The 14,322-nt window shown below is 48.7% G+C and overlaps 1 protein-coding gene across 4 annotated transcripts; it reads right to left on the bottom strand.

Moving 5' to 3' along the window:
- Positions 1–169: 169 nt before the first annotated feature.
- On the bottom strand, positions 170–13,312 carry smg7 (SMG7 nonsense mediated mRNA decay factor). Of its 4 annotated transcripts, none has more exons than XM_086129039.1 (23): positions 13,147–13,312; positions 12,604–12,635; positions 11,477–11,594; positions 11,251–11,383; positions 10,876–11,053; positions 10,727–10,798; positions 10,324–10,474; positions 9,887–10,022; positions 9,667–9,808; positions 8,836–8,998; positions 8,692–8,762; positions 8,215–8,275; positions 8,017–8,136; positions 6,726–7,152; positions 6,493–6,637; positions 6,097–6,422; positions 4,276–4,578; positions 3,246–3,398; positions 3,040–3,114; positions 2,440–2,590; positions 2,173–2,361; positions 1,883–2,031; positions 170–1,283 (listed from the first exon to the last, which is right to left on the bottom strand). In XM_086129039.1, the coding sequence occupies exons 1-23, from the start codon at positions 13,170–13,172 to the stop codon at positions 1,170–1,172; spliced, it is 3,435 nt and encodes a 1,144-aa protein (XP_085985165.1). In that variant the 5' UTR covers positions 13,173–13,312; the 3' UTR covers positions 170–1,169. The 4 variants fall into 4 exon arrangements, with proteins under 4 accessions (XP_085985165.1, XP_085985164.1, XP_085985166.1 ...); XM_086129038.1 differs by having other exon boundaries at positions 12,604–12,638; positions 13,147–13,275; XM_086129040.1 differs by lacking the exon at positions 3,246–3,398 and having other exon boundaries at positions 12,604–12,638; positions 13,147–13,274.
- Between the last annotated feature and the right edge of the window lie 1,010 nt (positions 13,313–14,322).

The following is a 14,322-nucleotide window of genomic DNA, read 5'->3' as shown; positions in this document are numbered from 1 at the left end:
AGACAAGACTGTATATTGATTGCATTCTAAATAAAACATTTTGTCAATTTGAAAAACAATGATTTTGCTCTATGTGGCTCACACATATCTTCATGGCTCATCCTGATGTACACATTGTCCATAAATATGCCCCCCCAACAACAACAAACACACACATATAAGGACTGAGTATAGTAGGAGAGATTTCTTGTTTATTGGCAGCAAGGACATAAAAGAAAAGGAAAGAGGACAAGTGAGCATTAGCAGCTCATTATCTTCATCACTTTGTCTTTCTCACGCAATCATGAACATTTACGTGTCGTCAACATAGCAGCGGGATGTTGACGACGGCCACCTTCATCAGCGAGCATTTCGAGGCGGGTCTTCGGGCAGGCCGTCGCCTCACATCACTTTACACGATGATGCTTGCCAATGAAAAAAAGTTGACTTTTTGTTCGTCGTCTTCTGTTACCATTCCGCTTAAAAAGTGACTAGTCGTTAAAAAGTTTCGGTCCAGGCGACTTCCCGTCTGCTCGAGAACTGGCAGAAGAGGAAGAAAAGCTAACAAGGGCTAAACTACCGAGCAGGATTATTACAGCGGCTGTCTCGCTAAAAGACGGCTAACGACAAACCACGAACTACATCGTTTTGTACATCTGGCACGCTGGCCTTCCCATCTTTTGCGCATTTACATGTTTAGACGTCCTCGTCGTCTTCCTCAACAAGGAAAGAAATAGTGAGGAATTCAATCTTCCAAGTCACCCGACCACTGCAGGGTCCTCGCTCACCCTCAGATTTGCCAAAGACACAAAAAGGCCACGAAAAAGCCTCGCGTGGACAAACTCGTCCTGCCGATCCACTCATGTGTGTGTGGGTGTGTGCGTGTTTGTGTGTGCTTTTGTTCTATGTGTGTGTGAATGTGGGTGTGTGCTTTTGTTCTATGGGTGTGTTGTGTGTACATCTGTTTAGTTAGCGATGATGGCATGCGCGCGGTCCCGCAACCCCGTCGTTGGCATCGGCCCGCTTCCCTTCAGCGGAGGCGACCTCGTCCGGGTGGAGTCTCATCCTGGTGTCTTGTTTTTGGAGGTGAGGGGGTCGTGCCTCCCCAACCCTCCTGCGTCCACCAACGGTTGCTGGTGTTCGTCAAAGTGTGGCAGCCATGATGTCGATGATGTCATCGTGCGGGGGTTTCAGTGCGGTGGGTTCATGGTGCCGTGTCCTCGCTGTTGTTTCTGCTTCTGCTGCTGCAAAAGCTGCTCCAACGCCGACGGGCCGGGCTGCATCATCGAGCTCGACCAAATCGACTGCAAAAACAAAAAGAATCCGGTGAGTTCTGTGTCACAAAATGTAAAACAAAGACAAATAAAGTGCATTGAAATACACACACTGATTTAACCCCCCCGTGACTTCCCATTAAAGGAGCAGGTCTACACTAGTAGAGTTTGTAAGACGCTGTAGAAGGTTGTTTTATTTGATATGGTTTTAAATTGTGAGTGGGTTTGATTTAGTTCTCAAATACAAAAATAATAAAAGTGAACACAAACCATAATATAAAACAGCTCATGTTCACTTGGGACATGAATTGTTCCCCTCGCCCCGAATTTGCTGTTAGGCAAGATTTAAACAGAAGATAAGCTCTTCATTTGTGAAATTTGCAGTTCATCAGCCACAGTGGATACATGAAAGAAATAGCATTCAAGGAGAGAGAGGGGAAAAAAACAGAGGTACTTGAAATGCTCATTTCACGTTTAAAAAAAAAACAATTCAACAATGATAGCAGCCACTTTGTCACGGTACCATTTGCAGTGAAAATAACGGAGATGTGCTACAATAAAATTCTCCGGGTGGCGCTTTGAAAGGCTGTGAACTCCGTCTCATGGCGCCGACGACAAGCGCTCGTTACCTTGAAGCTGTCCAGCAGCATGTTGGAGGACGACTCTTCCATCGGTGACTCCTGATTGGTCCAGGAACTGCCGCTGGCGGGGGCTTGGTGCCAGCTGGCGTCCGAAGCGGTGGCCGGCAGGTACTCCAACCCAAAGCCGCTCACGCCACCTGAACCACAAAGTAAAAAAAAAAAAAAAAAAAAGTTGCCGTCAAAAGCAATGCACGGAATTCTTAACCATATTTTCACCCAGTTTATTTTTTTTGCCAACGTTACAGCATGGACGATTTCAATTTTTTGTTTTAGCGCACCTGTCTTGTCGGGCTTCCAGCGGTCAAGTGCTCTGCGCTCACGACTGTCCGGTGTGCCGATGGGGCCAAAGTTGGAGAAGGGCGCGGCGGCCACCGCCGCCGCGTGGTTGTGGGTGTGGGTGGGCGGGGAGGACGGCAGGCTGCTGGGGTTGGATGAGTGTGGGGATTGGCTGGCCGGGGTAGAGTGATCTGCATATCGAGAGAGCAACCCGGTGAACCGGCGACACACCGTCGCCATGCGCAGACATGTGCGCGCGCGCTACGCACCTGAGCTGGCGGGCAGCGAGGGCGACCACGGCGTCCACTCGAACAAAGAGTACAGCGATGTCTCCTGGTGCATCATGGGAGCGTCACACTTGGAGTTTGACGGCACGTTCTTCCCATAGGCCTGACTGAAGATGCTGTTCTGGTTATACTCCTGACACTCACGCAAACGCAGAAACAACACAAAGACACAAAAATGAAACCCACACAAAACCAGACAAGAGTTAAGAGACAGAATTGGAAAGAGGTCAGCGTTGGTGGGTGAAAGTCATGTTCCCACTTTGGATATTTTTTCCCCCCCTCAAGTGAATCCTTTTTGTTATGGAAAAAAATAGATATATTTTATCTTATTAAAAAAAACAACCATGTTTTAAAGAAAAAAAATTGTGACCACAACGGGGAGTAAAGGGGGGAAAAAAAAATATTTTTTTCCTCTTAGGAAAAAAATCATCCTAATCTTGCAAGAGAGAAAGTCATACTGCTGCTGGTGGCACACGCGGCACGCTTTTACGTGAATTGTGATATCGGGGGAAAAAAATGGCATTTTGGAACTTGCCGTGCCAGATGATTAAAGGTCACGGCGAGGCGGGAGGCGGGGCTAACCTGCGCGGGCAAGAGGGAAGACGACTGGCCGAGCGCCTCGAGGCCGCCGTCCGTCTGTCTGCTGTGATTGGGCAGCTGGGGGGGGAGAGGAAAAGGAGGAAGAAAGGAGACACGATGAAGGGAGGCGGCGCGAGGCCTGACGCGGAGGCGAGTTTGAGGATCGAGAAACGGGGGAGGAGGACGGCAAAGGGAACGGGACTACGTACAAACAAGTTGGGTCCGGGAAGCGAGCTAAGAGGAGCGGACAGAGCCCGGAAGAAATTGGGAGGCTTAGAAAAGAGCAGCTCGTCCTCGTCCTCCACATCGGCGGCCAGAGATTTCAAAAGGTCGGGAGGAAGAAGAGGCGAGCGCGAGGTCCCCTGAGCGGCGGGAGCAGAAAAGCGGGAAAATGGCAGGAGAAAGAGCGCAAAACAGCCAAAGGAAGTCAGCAAGATTCACGTAGATGCTGGCGCCCAGCCCTGAGTGTGAAACTGTATCCCAGGCTCGCAACTAGGGCTGAAACATTTTCAAAAAGAATCAAAGCGACTTTGTACTTTATTATTCCCCTCAATATTGCAATTTCCACTTAACTCATTCACTCCCAAAGACGTTTTTAAACGTCTTTTCAGACTTGGTCCAGAATTGACTGGTACTGAATGAGTTAATCCCAGCTCCTCATTTTATATTGACTGTACTTGAAAAGGGTCTGAAAATTTTCAGACCCTTTTCAAGTACAGTCAATATAAAATGAGGAGCTGGGATTAAATGTGTGACGTCTGAAAAGACTTTGAAATATGTCTTTGGGAGTGAATGAGTTAGTATGCCATTTTTTGCAAGACCCTCTTCCGGTACATTTTTTTAAACAAACACAAGCAATCAATCTGTATTTTCGGATATAATAGTAGATAGTACGAAAATGAAAACCCAGTTGAGACCAGAACCAAGGTTCTCAAACCTATTTTGAAACCCCAGTCTAGATTTGAATCCCTAAGTTAGAAACCCTAACCTGGGCTCAAAACCCTAGTTTAAAACCCTAACCCTGTCTTGAAACCCTACTTTGAAAGCTAAGGACAGGCATGAACCCCAAACCCCAGTCGTTACGCAAACAAGGCTTGCAAATTTATTTTGAAAACTAACCTTGACTTGAAACCCAAAAGCCGAAACAACGCGTGAAAGGCTACTTCGAAATCCAAACTGGGGACGCAGAAACCTCCTTGAAACCCTTAGCATGCGTGTAAATTTGTAAGCTGTGATCACCTCAAAGGGGGTTCCTCTGGGCCCAGTGGCGGCGACGGCGTCCTGTTCAGGAGGTGGGGGCCGCTTCATCCTGTCATCGGGCAGCCTGAAGGAGGGGGCATCCCAGTAGGGCGGGAACTTCATCTTCTTGTCCACAGCGGAGGCGTGCGGCGGCGGCGGCGCCATCTGCTGTTCGTACAATTTGACGGCATCCTGAGGCGTCAAGTAGAAGGTCTGCGGCTTCAGTGACATCTGAATGGACGGCGGAAGCTTCTGCAGCGCCGCCTGACTCGGATTCCATAGCTGCGCGTCCTGGACAAACGCCTCACAAACACAAACACAGCAAGGCGTTCAGCCAAATTACTTACAGGGTAAAAATCTGCAAATGTATGGAAATTACCTAGCAGAACCTGAATATCTAACTTTAATGTACGAGTAATATTGGCGGGGGTGGGGGGGTACACACCTCTGTGGGGCCATTATTGTGGCGGAACTACTTTCAAAAGCAGATTACAAGTCACAACATGTGATAGGAAAAAAAAAAATCCATGTGCGTAATTAAGAGTGGCAAATGTGGAACATGAGTCATTGGGGGTGAGAAGGGGGAAGCACAAGTTGCATGTCAGAACACATCCAAACCGGAGGCTATTACTGCGTTTGTGGGATATGAATTAAGCAGCCTAATCCACCATTTTGGTTTTTTTTTTGTTTTGTTTAGCCTTTCAGGGACAGCGATTACTACAGTGGACAGCTCATCATGTTATCAGGTTCCAGGGTGCATGAAAGGGTTACATCTCACTGGGGGCAGCCATTTTGCCTTGTACTGCCACTTGCTGCGGGGCCCGAAAATGACATCACAGTGCCGGCCGGGCGGGTTCAGATTAACCAACGTCATGACTCACCTCTTTTCTCTGGCTTTAGTCATGTAACATTTGCAAGCTGAGCCCGCCCAGCATTGTGATAAATATATCTGTCAGTCCACAGTTAAGTGGCAAAATGTCCCTAAAATGGATCAAAACGTCATTTTTTTCCAGAAATGCAATATTAATCGCTGCGATTAGCTGGTAACCGGTTCAGGGTGTCCCCCCGCCTACTGCCTGAAGACGGCTGGGATAGGCTCCGGCACACCCCCACCCCCCGCGACCTTTGCGATAATAAGCAGATCGGGAAATGGATGGATGGCACGATTGATCAGAATACCGTGTTTATATTGACTCAATAGAGTATGTGTAATATCAGCGAAGCAGCAAAATGCACCCTTTTTACCTATCTCAGGGAGCGGCCATTTTGTGATTACCAACGTGATCTAACATTAACTACGATAATTAGGATGAGTTTTAGGCTGCGTCCGACCTCTTGACAGAATGCTAGTGATGTTACGGAGTAGCTACTGGGAGGCCTTGGAGCTTTTGAGATTGCGTCAAAGTTCGGAAAGGAGCAAAAAGTGTACGTTGTCGCTAGCCACTTTCTGGTGTCATTCCCTTACGCTGCTACATTAGTAGGCGGCAGGATTGTTTTGTCTTTCAAATGGCTGTCATAGAAAATGGACTCATAAGAACATTTAGCATGTAAACAAAAGGCCGATTCATACCGAAAGTTGCACCCGTAATTCACGCAATGACTCACAGGGGCAGGGGCGAAGGAAGGTGTATGCAAAAAGCAAAATCAATAAATGTGGTGAATGTTTCGGGGAAAAAAAAAAAAAAACGATGTGAATTCGTACAACCGCTAGTAGGCTGAAGTTCACTATACTGTTCTCCAGGATCTGTCAGGTAATAATTACTCTCCTAGTGGTGACAAAGGAGGAGCTCAGTTGGCCTCAACATCGCTGGCGCGACTGACCTGCTGCAGGTGGGGCGGACTCTTGGCCATTGCAACCTGCTGGACGGGCTTGGTGGGCGACGTGACCTGCAGCTGGGGGTGGGAGAGGGCGTGGGGCTGCTGCTGGCCGGGCCCCGCGGAGCCGGGCCCAGACGGCCTCTGCTGACTGTAAGGGATGTGGGACTGCTTGCCCCCGTTGGCCGCCTGCGAGCCGGCCTGCGCGTGCGCGGCCGGCTGCAGGAAGGGGCCCGGCACAGACACGCCGGCGGAGAAGGCGAAGCCCGGATTCACCTGCAAGCCCGGGAATGCCACCGCGGGAGGGATGACGAAGGCGGAGGGTGGAAAGCCTGCAGAAGCGACAGGGGGGGGGCCGTTCACTAGTCGTAAGGTTGTGCTTGTGCGTGCGTGACGACGTACCAGGGCGACTCGGCAGAGGTGGAAAGGCTCCGGGGTGATGGATTGGGATGAACTGGGAAGAGCACGTGGCTGTTTGCGTTTGAGTAGCCGGAGTCTTCTTGGCCTCCGAAACGGGAGTCTTCCTCAGTTCTGTTTGAGCTTTCACCTGGAAAGAGGAAGAGGAGGACAAGAAGAAGACAGGATGAAGATGAGGAGTAATGTATCGAAGGCGTTTGAAGCAGCGCTTTGTTGACCTGTTTCCCAGCCTCGGGAACTTTCTCCTGAGCAGCTTTTTTGGTCTCGCACTTCCTTTTGCCATCACGCTTCAGCTCAGTTTTCGCCGCCACCCCCGCCGCTGCCAGACCGTTTCCTTTGACCAAGTCTCGCCGCTCCTTGCCGCCATCCTTCTGATGGATTCCACGGGCGGGCTCGCGCGGTTTGATGTTTTCTTTGAAGGTGACGACGGGCCGCTCGGCACCATCCGCCCAAGAGTTTGCAGCTTTTCCCGCCGACAGGACCGACTTGAGGCCGGCGTTGGCGCCTTCGCCCAGTGCCCGCTCGCCGTTGGACGCCTCCTGCAGCACGCACGGCTCCTTCTCTGCCGGCTCTTCGATGGCCTGCTCGGGAATGTCGCTGAGGAAGAGGAGCAGGCCGTCCTCGCCGGCACGACATTGGATGAGCCTGCGGGAAAGTGACGGATGATAAGTCACACAAAATCAACCGCGTGCCAACATTGCTGATGTTATAAGTACTTGATATAATGCCTACGCAGGCTTTTATTTTGAAGTTATTCCCAGCAGTGTATCCTGACGTAATGGCTGACTTGACTCTGAGGCAATGCCGTCACAAACTTCGGCTATTTACTACCGACTTTAATGGCACAACGTTCTCCTTGAACGTTCAATCGCTGATTAAAGGCGCTAAAAAAATCTATGGTGCCTCTTGCCAGCTTTCAGCGGCGTGCTGGCGAAAGCTGTTAACTGTTTCTTAGACTTGAATGACTCTGCGTACTTTGATGCAGACAACCCGAGACAACTGCCGTGACAGGGTTCCCACTCTTCCACTTGCTTTTTATTTATGGACCTTTTAAGGACTTTTGAGGGCTAATTTAGCCATTTTAAGGACTTTTTCTCCATTCAGCAGGGGATTCACGTTGGATTTAATGAACAGAAAGCCACATATCACTGAGCTGGTGTTCAAATCATTGCTGCCAAAGGAAGGGCACATCTTCATTTTTAGGGGCAATCAAAGTGGGGTTCCTCTGGGCCCAGGAAAATGACATACACAAATGAAATGAACACCACGGGTTAATTTTTAAGGATTTTTATTGATTTTAGAAGCTTTCCCTGAAAATTAAGGACAATTAAGAACATAATTTTACAACTTATTTTTTTAATGGATTTTTATGAACTTTATGGAACCGTGGGAACCCTGCGTGAGTCTGGGAGGGTGTTGACTACATATATTTAGAGTATATATGGACAGCACTTTGCTCCTGCAGTTATTTTTTTTTCTAAAGTGCTCTAAACAAAACCTGAGCCTCACCCTGGCTGGTTGTCAGCGATCCACTTTCCCAGCGCGATCAGTCTCTGGTGACGCGTGCGCAGCAGAAGCACGTCGCGGTCCACCGGAACGCCCTGGTGACCTTTGGTAAAGTCCACTGCCCTGAAAAGTGTTAACCGGTCACAAAATGGGAAAGTGTCACTCTTGATCGTGAGGGGCGTCACTGTACAAAAACGCTACCTGAGAGCCGGCCGCAGAGCCAGGAAGCCTTGAAGCTCGAACTCCTCCGGCAGTGGCGTCACTGAAGATTAACATCGACATTTCAGAAGTCACCAGCCACACCACAAGCGATCATTTCTCCACGGAAAGCTCAAAAGACTCAAGTGGGAAATCGTCTACAGCCTAAAATGTAGCTTAGACTGCAACCACAGCGGTCCCCAATCAAGACAAAACCTGTACCCGAATGGTCCAATCGCAAACGAGTCCAGTAACTGATGTGTTTTTAGTGTGTGGCTAATCAAAATCATTCAACTTACAAAGCCTGAAGCAGACTAGTCCTCTACCCAAGTACTCCAGAATGAGAGAAAGACATTTTCGTCTTAATTTGAAGGAGGTTTTAATCTCTTGCAGTGTTGGGGTCAGAAAATTGAAAAGGAAGATCGACCAAAAGAAAAGTTCACAAGCCAGCTGTTTTAAGAATCCAGACGGAACGAGTACCTGAAGATGCGGACACGTGCTGGTCTTTGGGCTGGAAGCTGTTGAGGATGGACACCAGCCAGGGCCAGACGCTGAAGAGCAAGAAGTGACAGGAAGTGAGCGCCAGTCCTCGGCGTGGCGGGAGACACGCGAGCGCCAACTTACTGCTGCCTCTGGTCGACAGCGGCCTCGTGGAACACGCTGGGCTTCAGGCGGAGCCAGTCCAGAGAAACCTTGATGGCCGGCAGAGGACACTCACCGGCAACCTCCTCCTCATCGCGGTTCTTGTTGAGCAGAACTCGGCTGCACATGAGGCCCAGGAAGGACACTGGCAAGACAGGTGCAGGTCACAGACCGCATATTGAGTGACATGCAGAACACTTACACGCTTCCCACTCGATGGCACAGTGACAACAATGACCAATGTATCCACATGTTGCTATTTATACAACACAACAGCATGCAGAGTTAGTGAGTGTATTTGAGGGTAAATCGAGACTGGATCAAACTGGACTTCCAGTGCCATTTTGTGGTGTATTCTGGGATTTGGGGTTGTGTTACTTTTTAAAGTGGGAAGTCAATCATTTCTTTGCAAATAAAAGCGCCTTGCGAACGTCGTGTGTTCAAAGCCAAATAACAGGTGAGTCAGGGCACCAGCAAGGTGCGCCCGTGGCCCAATTTAGGGGCGGGGCTTCATAAAAGGTCAGCCTCCTCAGAGGAGTGAAAACGTGTGGATTAGTCGACTTAATTCTTATTCCATATTCATTAGAGTGCGATGTTGAGAAGAGTTGAACATATTGCCAAGAAAACGTTTGACTTGACTCCTGCTTTCAAAATGAAAACATAAATACAGGATTGACTGATTCTTCTATGACAGTAAATGTGCCTAGGCTCAAGCAAGTTTGGAAAACACTGCATGTCTGCCATTTAGACCCCCCGCCCTCCCTCCCAAAAATGTGGCGAATGACCCAGCCCCAAAATTGGTTTGGTTCTTACTGAAAAGCCCGAGTAGCTGGAACCAGCTGACTGTCTGCTGGCCGTCGGCCGCTATTTCTCGCAGGTGATGCAGCTCAAACAGGTTGATGACCGTCATGTGGACCAGCTGCTGCGAGCTGAAGGCCTTCTGGTGGATCAGCCTCTGCACGCACACACGTCAGCATCCGCGGGAGCGTGCACGTGCCGGGAGTGGAGGGGTGGGCGGAGTTACGGCACTTACGTGGAATTGCTCCTCCAGACGTTCCCTCAGAGCGTCCAGCTGCTCCACACCCTTGCTCAGGTACACGTGTCCGTGGAACTTGATAAAGGCCTTGACGAAGTCAGACACGCTCCACTTGCCTCTCGACTCCTCGCGGCTGCGCAAACATGTTGTGGGTTTTCAATGACAGGCCGAGATAATTCCTTCAATGTCCACTGACAATCTTTGTTGTGATTCGGGAGTACACTTTTTCGCATCGAAAATATTTCGCACCTCCCCAACTCTAAGCCATGATATAGTTTTTGTCTAAAACATTTTTAGAAGAACACCTCGGTGTACGGTAGTATCCTTATTAGTATTTAAAAAACAAAAACAAAGAAGAAATGCAAAGTTCCCCCACACAAACCAGAATGTGAACAGGCCCAGAGTGATTTCAGAGCCTTGGAAGTGGAGCTTACCTCTCCAGAGCCTTGGACAGCGCCTTCTGCAGGTTGGTGGAGGCCGCGGGGAAGGGGAACTTGACGGCGATGCTGCGGCAGTAGTAGAAGATGGTGGTCAGATGGTCTCCTTTCGAAGACGCTAGGATGGCCAGCTGGTTGTACGGCTGACCTGAGAAACACGACAATCATCGGCATAATAAGACCTTGTTGTTCTTTAACTTTGGAATGAAACATTGGACACTAACATTGGAGGCAATGCTGGAGTATCTGGAAGCTAATGCTAGTTTCCCTTTTCTCTACTGTGAGGGGTTAACTTTGGAAGCTAGCTTAAGACGACGCCTTTCCCAGCCTCATACATGTTCTGGAACTTCCGCTGAATGTTCCACGTATACACAACATGGCCGCCACTGTGAGGACTCACCATTGGATGGAACCAGCTGAGCGGCGTGCCGGTAGTATGACTCGGCCTGGCTGGTCTGGTTGCGGTAGCGAGCTGAAAGTAGCAAAAGAGGACAGAATGTCAGACGCCATCTTCGTCAGCACCGGGCCTTTGTCGCTCCTCTTCCTCACCAATGTCGCCCAGGTGTACCAGGCAGTGCTGGCAGATGTACGAGCACGAGCTGGGCTGCGGCGTCACGATGCCGCCGCCGCCGCCGCCGTTCGGTCCATTGCTGATGATGCCCAGCCGTGAAGACTTGACGCGACACGGCAGGTCAACGTTAAAGACGCTGCAAAGCTCCTGTAACAGCTACACACGGTGGCCATCATGTCATGTGACACACGCTACATGCAGTTCATTGTTCATTGTTTTGAAAATACAATCACATTGCTATTTCCTGATGTTGCAAAAAAAAAAAAACGAATACCAAAAAAGTTGAGATGCGGAATTAAGCACAAAAAGGTTGCAACCTATCCAAGCAGCAACTCATCTGAACATCAGCTCACCTGAGTGTAGAAGCCGCTGGCCGCCTCCAGGAACAAGGACAGATTGGCCTGTACCTCACTCCGATTGGGGTTGGCCCGGTTCTTGGCTTGGCTTTGCAAGGTGGTGATCTGGTTCTTGAAGGCGTGGTTCCACCTACAAGGACAGATGACACATGAGTTAGTTGCGGTCACGAGCGTCCGAGGAGCGACTGGAGCTTGGGAGGAAAGGTGAGTGGACGCCACTTACAGGTCCTGCTCCACCTTCTTGTCCAAGGCGTACTCCAGGTCCGTGACCAGCATTTTCTGGTACAAGTCCTGCAAGGCCTGGCGGGACGTCCACGCCTCAGCCGCCACCAGCTTAGAGTCTGCACCGTGCAAACACATGTGTGCCAATTCCTATTTATCCCCAGTAGTGCGACCGGCTGCGGTTACCATGGCAACGACAGACTTCCACACCAAGTCATATGCACGATGAGGAACTTGACAGCACTTCATTTTTTTAAATATTCAAAATAAAGATCTGGAGGAAAAAAGCTGAATGAAAGCAATTTTTAAAAATATAATATGTAACTTTTTTTAAAATTGGTATTACAGTGAGTGCAATTTCTATTGATATTGAATTATTGGCCGGGCTTATACTGATCCTTGACCAGTACCATTTGCGCTATCTGTATAATCGGTCATGTGCATGATCAATAAAAGAGGAACTTTTATCACTTCATTTTCCTGCATGAATTTAACACTGTGACCACAATTGCATCAAAAACGATACACTATTATTCTCAATCTCGAATGTAGTGTTCTGTTTCCATGGTACGGCATGCTTCCACACTAAAAGTCACAAACATGATGATTGGTAACTTTTAGTCATTTCACATTCTCTTCCACAGAATCGCCACGCTCACGTCATGATAGTCGCGTTTAAAAACATTCAACCGGGTACAGTGTATTCTGTTGCCATGGTAACAGGTTGGGGTTTCACACCAAGTCACATGTACGAGTACATGATTAGGTGGTAGCGTTCACCATTTCAATATGATTATATCTTATTTACAGGTGATTATTTCATTGTGATAATGATAATAGCTGGTTCTCGGACAGTGTGTTCTGTTACTGTGGTAGTCACATTTCATTATTAAAAGTCAAGAACATGACGACCATGTGTAACCTTTAATCATAAAAGTTCCTATTTATATACACATCATTAGAAAATGTGATTAGACAATTCATCGCCCGAGTGCACGCATCTTGTTACCATGGAAGCACAACATGAACTTTTCAGACCAAATGAGGGGAAGTGTTATTTAGTGTGCGAAATGTACTTTTAAGAATGAAAGTTTGGTTGTATTTTATTGACGTGCTGAAGGTGCTCACCTGTCATGTCCGCCTTCAGGGCCTCTGCCTGTCTGCTTGTCAACACAACAAGAGAGCAGCTAGTTAAACAACACACTTCATCCTCCCAATGACGTCGGCGGCTAAGCGTCATTCAAATGTCGCGGTGACGCTAAAGTCCCGGGCAGGGAGCGCAATGCGTCGTACAGTTGCAAAATAACAACAACAACCATCTGTCAAGAATTTGGATAACTCACACCCGTGACGTCACACAACCTTGCACGACGACAATGTTAGCAAAAAGCTAAATCTAGCACCGTGGACAAGTGACGAGTTTCATTTCTCTGATAAAGATGCTCGAGTGAAGGTGACGTTTGAATGTGTGGCCCTATTATTTGCGCAAAAGTTACTTTATCCGCGGACTGTGACGCCATCGACTGTTTGTTGATGTTATAAGCTAGCTAGCCGACGCTAGCCTTAGCCTTAGCACGCCACGAAAACAACAGCGAGAGTCGCTTCACAGGTCACTTACAGTTACTCGTCATGTCGTGTGTGTCGGTATGAAAGGCCGCCAGCACGACCTACCGTAAAAAGTGCGCGCAGAGGCTCATCGTGACAGCTCGCCCGCGTTCACGCTACGACGAGCTCACGGGCTAACTGCGCGAACGCCGCCACCATATTGTTGCTTCCTGTTGGCCTGCCTGTCTGCCTGCACGCGGGCGGGGGGTGTACGGGGGTAGCCGGGTAGCTTCGACACTTTCCGGAAACATTCGGCTCAGCACGAAAGAACCGAAGTCAGACCGAAACGACAAAACATGCTTAACAAAAAAACAATGCGTAACATAATGAAGTGTCTTTCGTTTGCTACTTTGATCGTTTCGCTTTAATCACACCACTTACACGCCAATTTATTCGTGTTATTTCGGACAAAGATGACGAGCGTTCAGTTTACGAAGCGCTCACAAATCGGTTGCGCTTTCGCTGCTCGCCTTTCTTCTGTCGGAGCGGTGCAGCTTCGGCACTTATCGGAAGCGTTCGGCTCAGCACGATAAAATGACCAGAATGAAAATACCAAACGGACCCCCCCCCCCCACAGATTTAATAAAACAATGCAATGTGTAATATAATAATGTCACATGTTTGATATTGTGATCGTTTGGCATCATTTACACCACTCACGTCAACATACTCCTCGAATTTAAAAGACGAGCCTTCAGGTTATACGACAGCTCATCGGGAAGCTTCGGCACATTTTTTAATCGTGGATTGTTTCCTGGTTAGGTTTTAGGATTTCTTAGAGGCCCCCAAGAGACTGCCATGCTGCCTCGTCAAGGGAAATTATCCACCAGGCACGGCTCCAGGACTTTTTCTCTCCCCGGGAATAAATGGGGGCTTGACCGATATAAAGCGGGGCTCAGAAAATAATTTCAAAATTTATTCACAGGGATTTCTGACGAAGCTGTAGTGTCCCCTCGTCCCAGTGTAGCGCCACCCTTGGTATCCTCAGTGGAATTCCCTGGTTCTTATAAGATTTGCAGGTGGTGTTGTCACAAAATCATATTCATATCTGATCAACTTGTCTTTGCGTATTTAATACAAAAAATAGAGGGTACAAAAGCTATGGTTGAGTAGAAACAGCAGTGCAACCCAGCACCTCTGTCTCCCTGGGTGAACCCCCCCCCCCCCCCCCCCGCCACCTCATGAGATAATGGGTTATAAATCAGGCCCAGACCTGGCTGCCCCGGAAGAGTGTTCCTATGT

The sequence above is a fragment of the Hippocampus guttulatus genome, chromosome 14 (assembly GCF_054856545.1).
Source record: "Hippocampus guttulatus isolate MCC_2025c chromosome 14, RoL_Hgut_1.0, whole genome shotgun sequence".
Lineage (NCBI taxonomy): Eukaryota > Metazoa > Chordata > Actinopteri > Syngnathiformes > Syngnathidae > Hippocampus > Hippocampus guttulatus.
This window is presented reverse-complemented; position numbering and strand designations above follow the sequence as displayed.

Coding starts and splice junctions, on each gene's coding strand:
- smg7 (XM_086129038.1), bottom strand. CDS start 13,172: ATGAGCCTCTGCGCGCACTTTTTACG. Junction 7,153..8,016: donor ATCGCTGACAACCAGCCAGG/GTGAGGCTCAGG, acceptor ACTTTCCCGCAG/GCTCATCCAATGTCGTGCCG. Junction 3,115..3,245: donor TTCCCGGACCCAACTTGTTT/GTACGTAGTCCC, acceptor CTCCCCCCCCAG/CTGCCCAATCACAGCAGACA.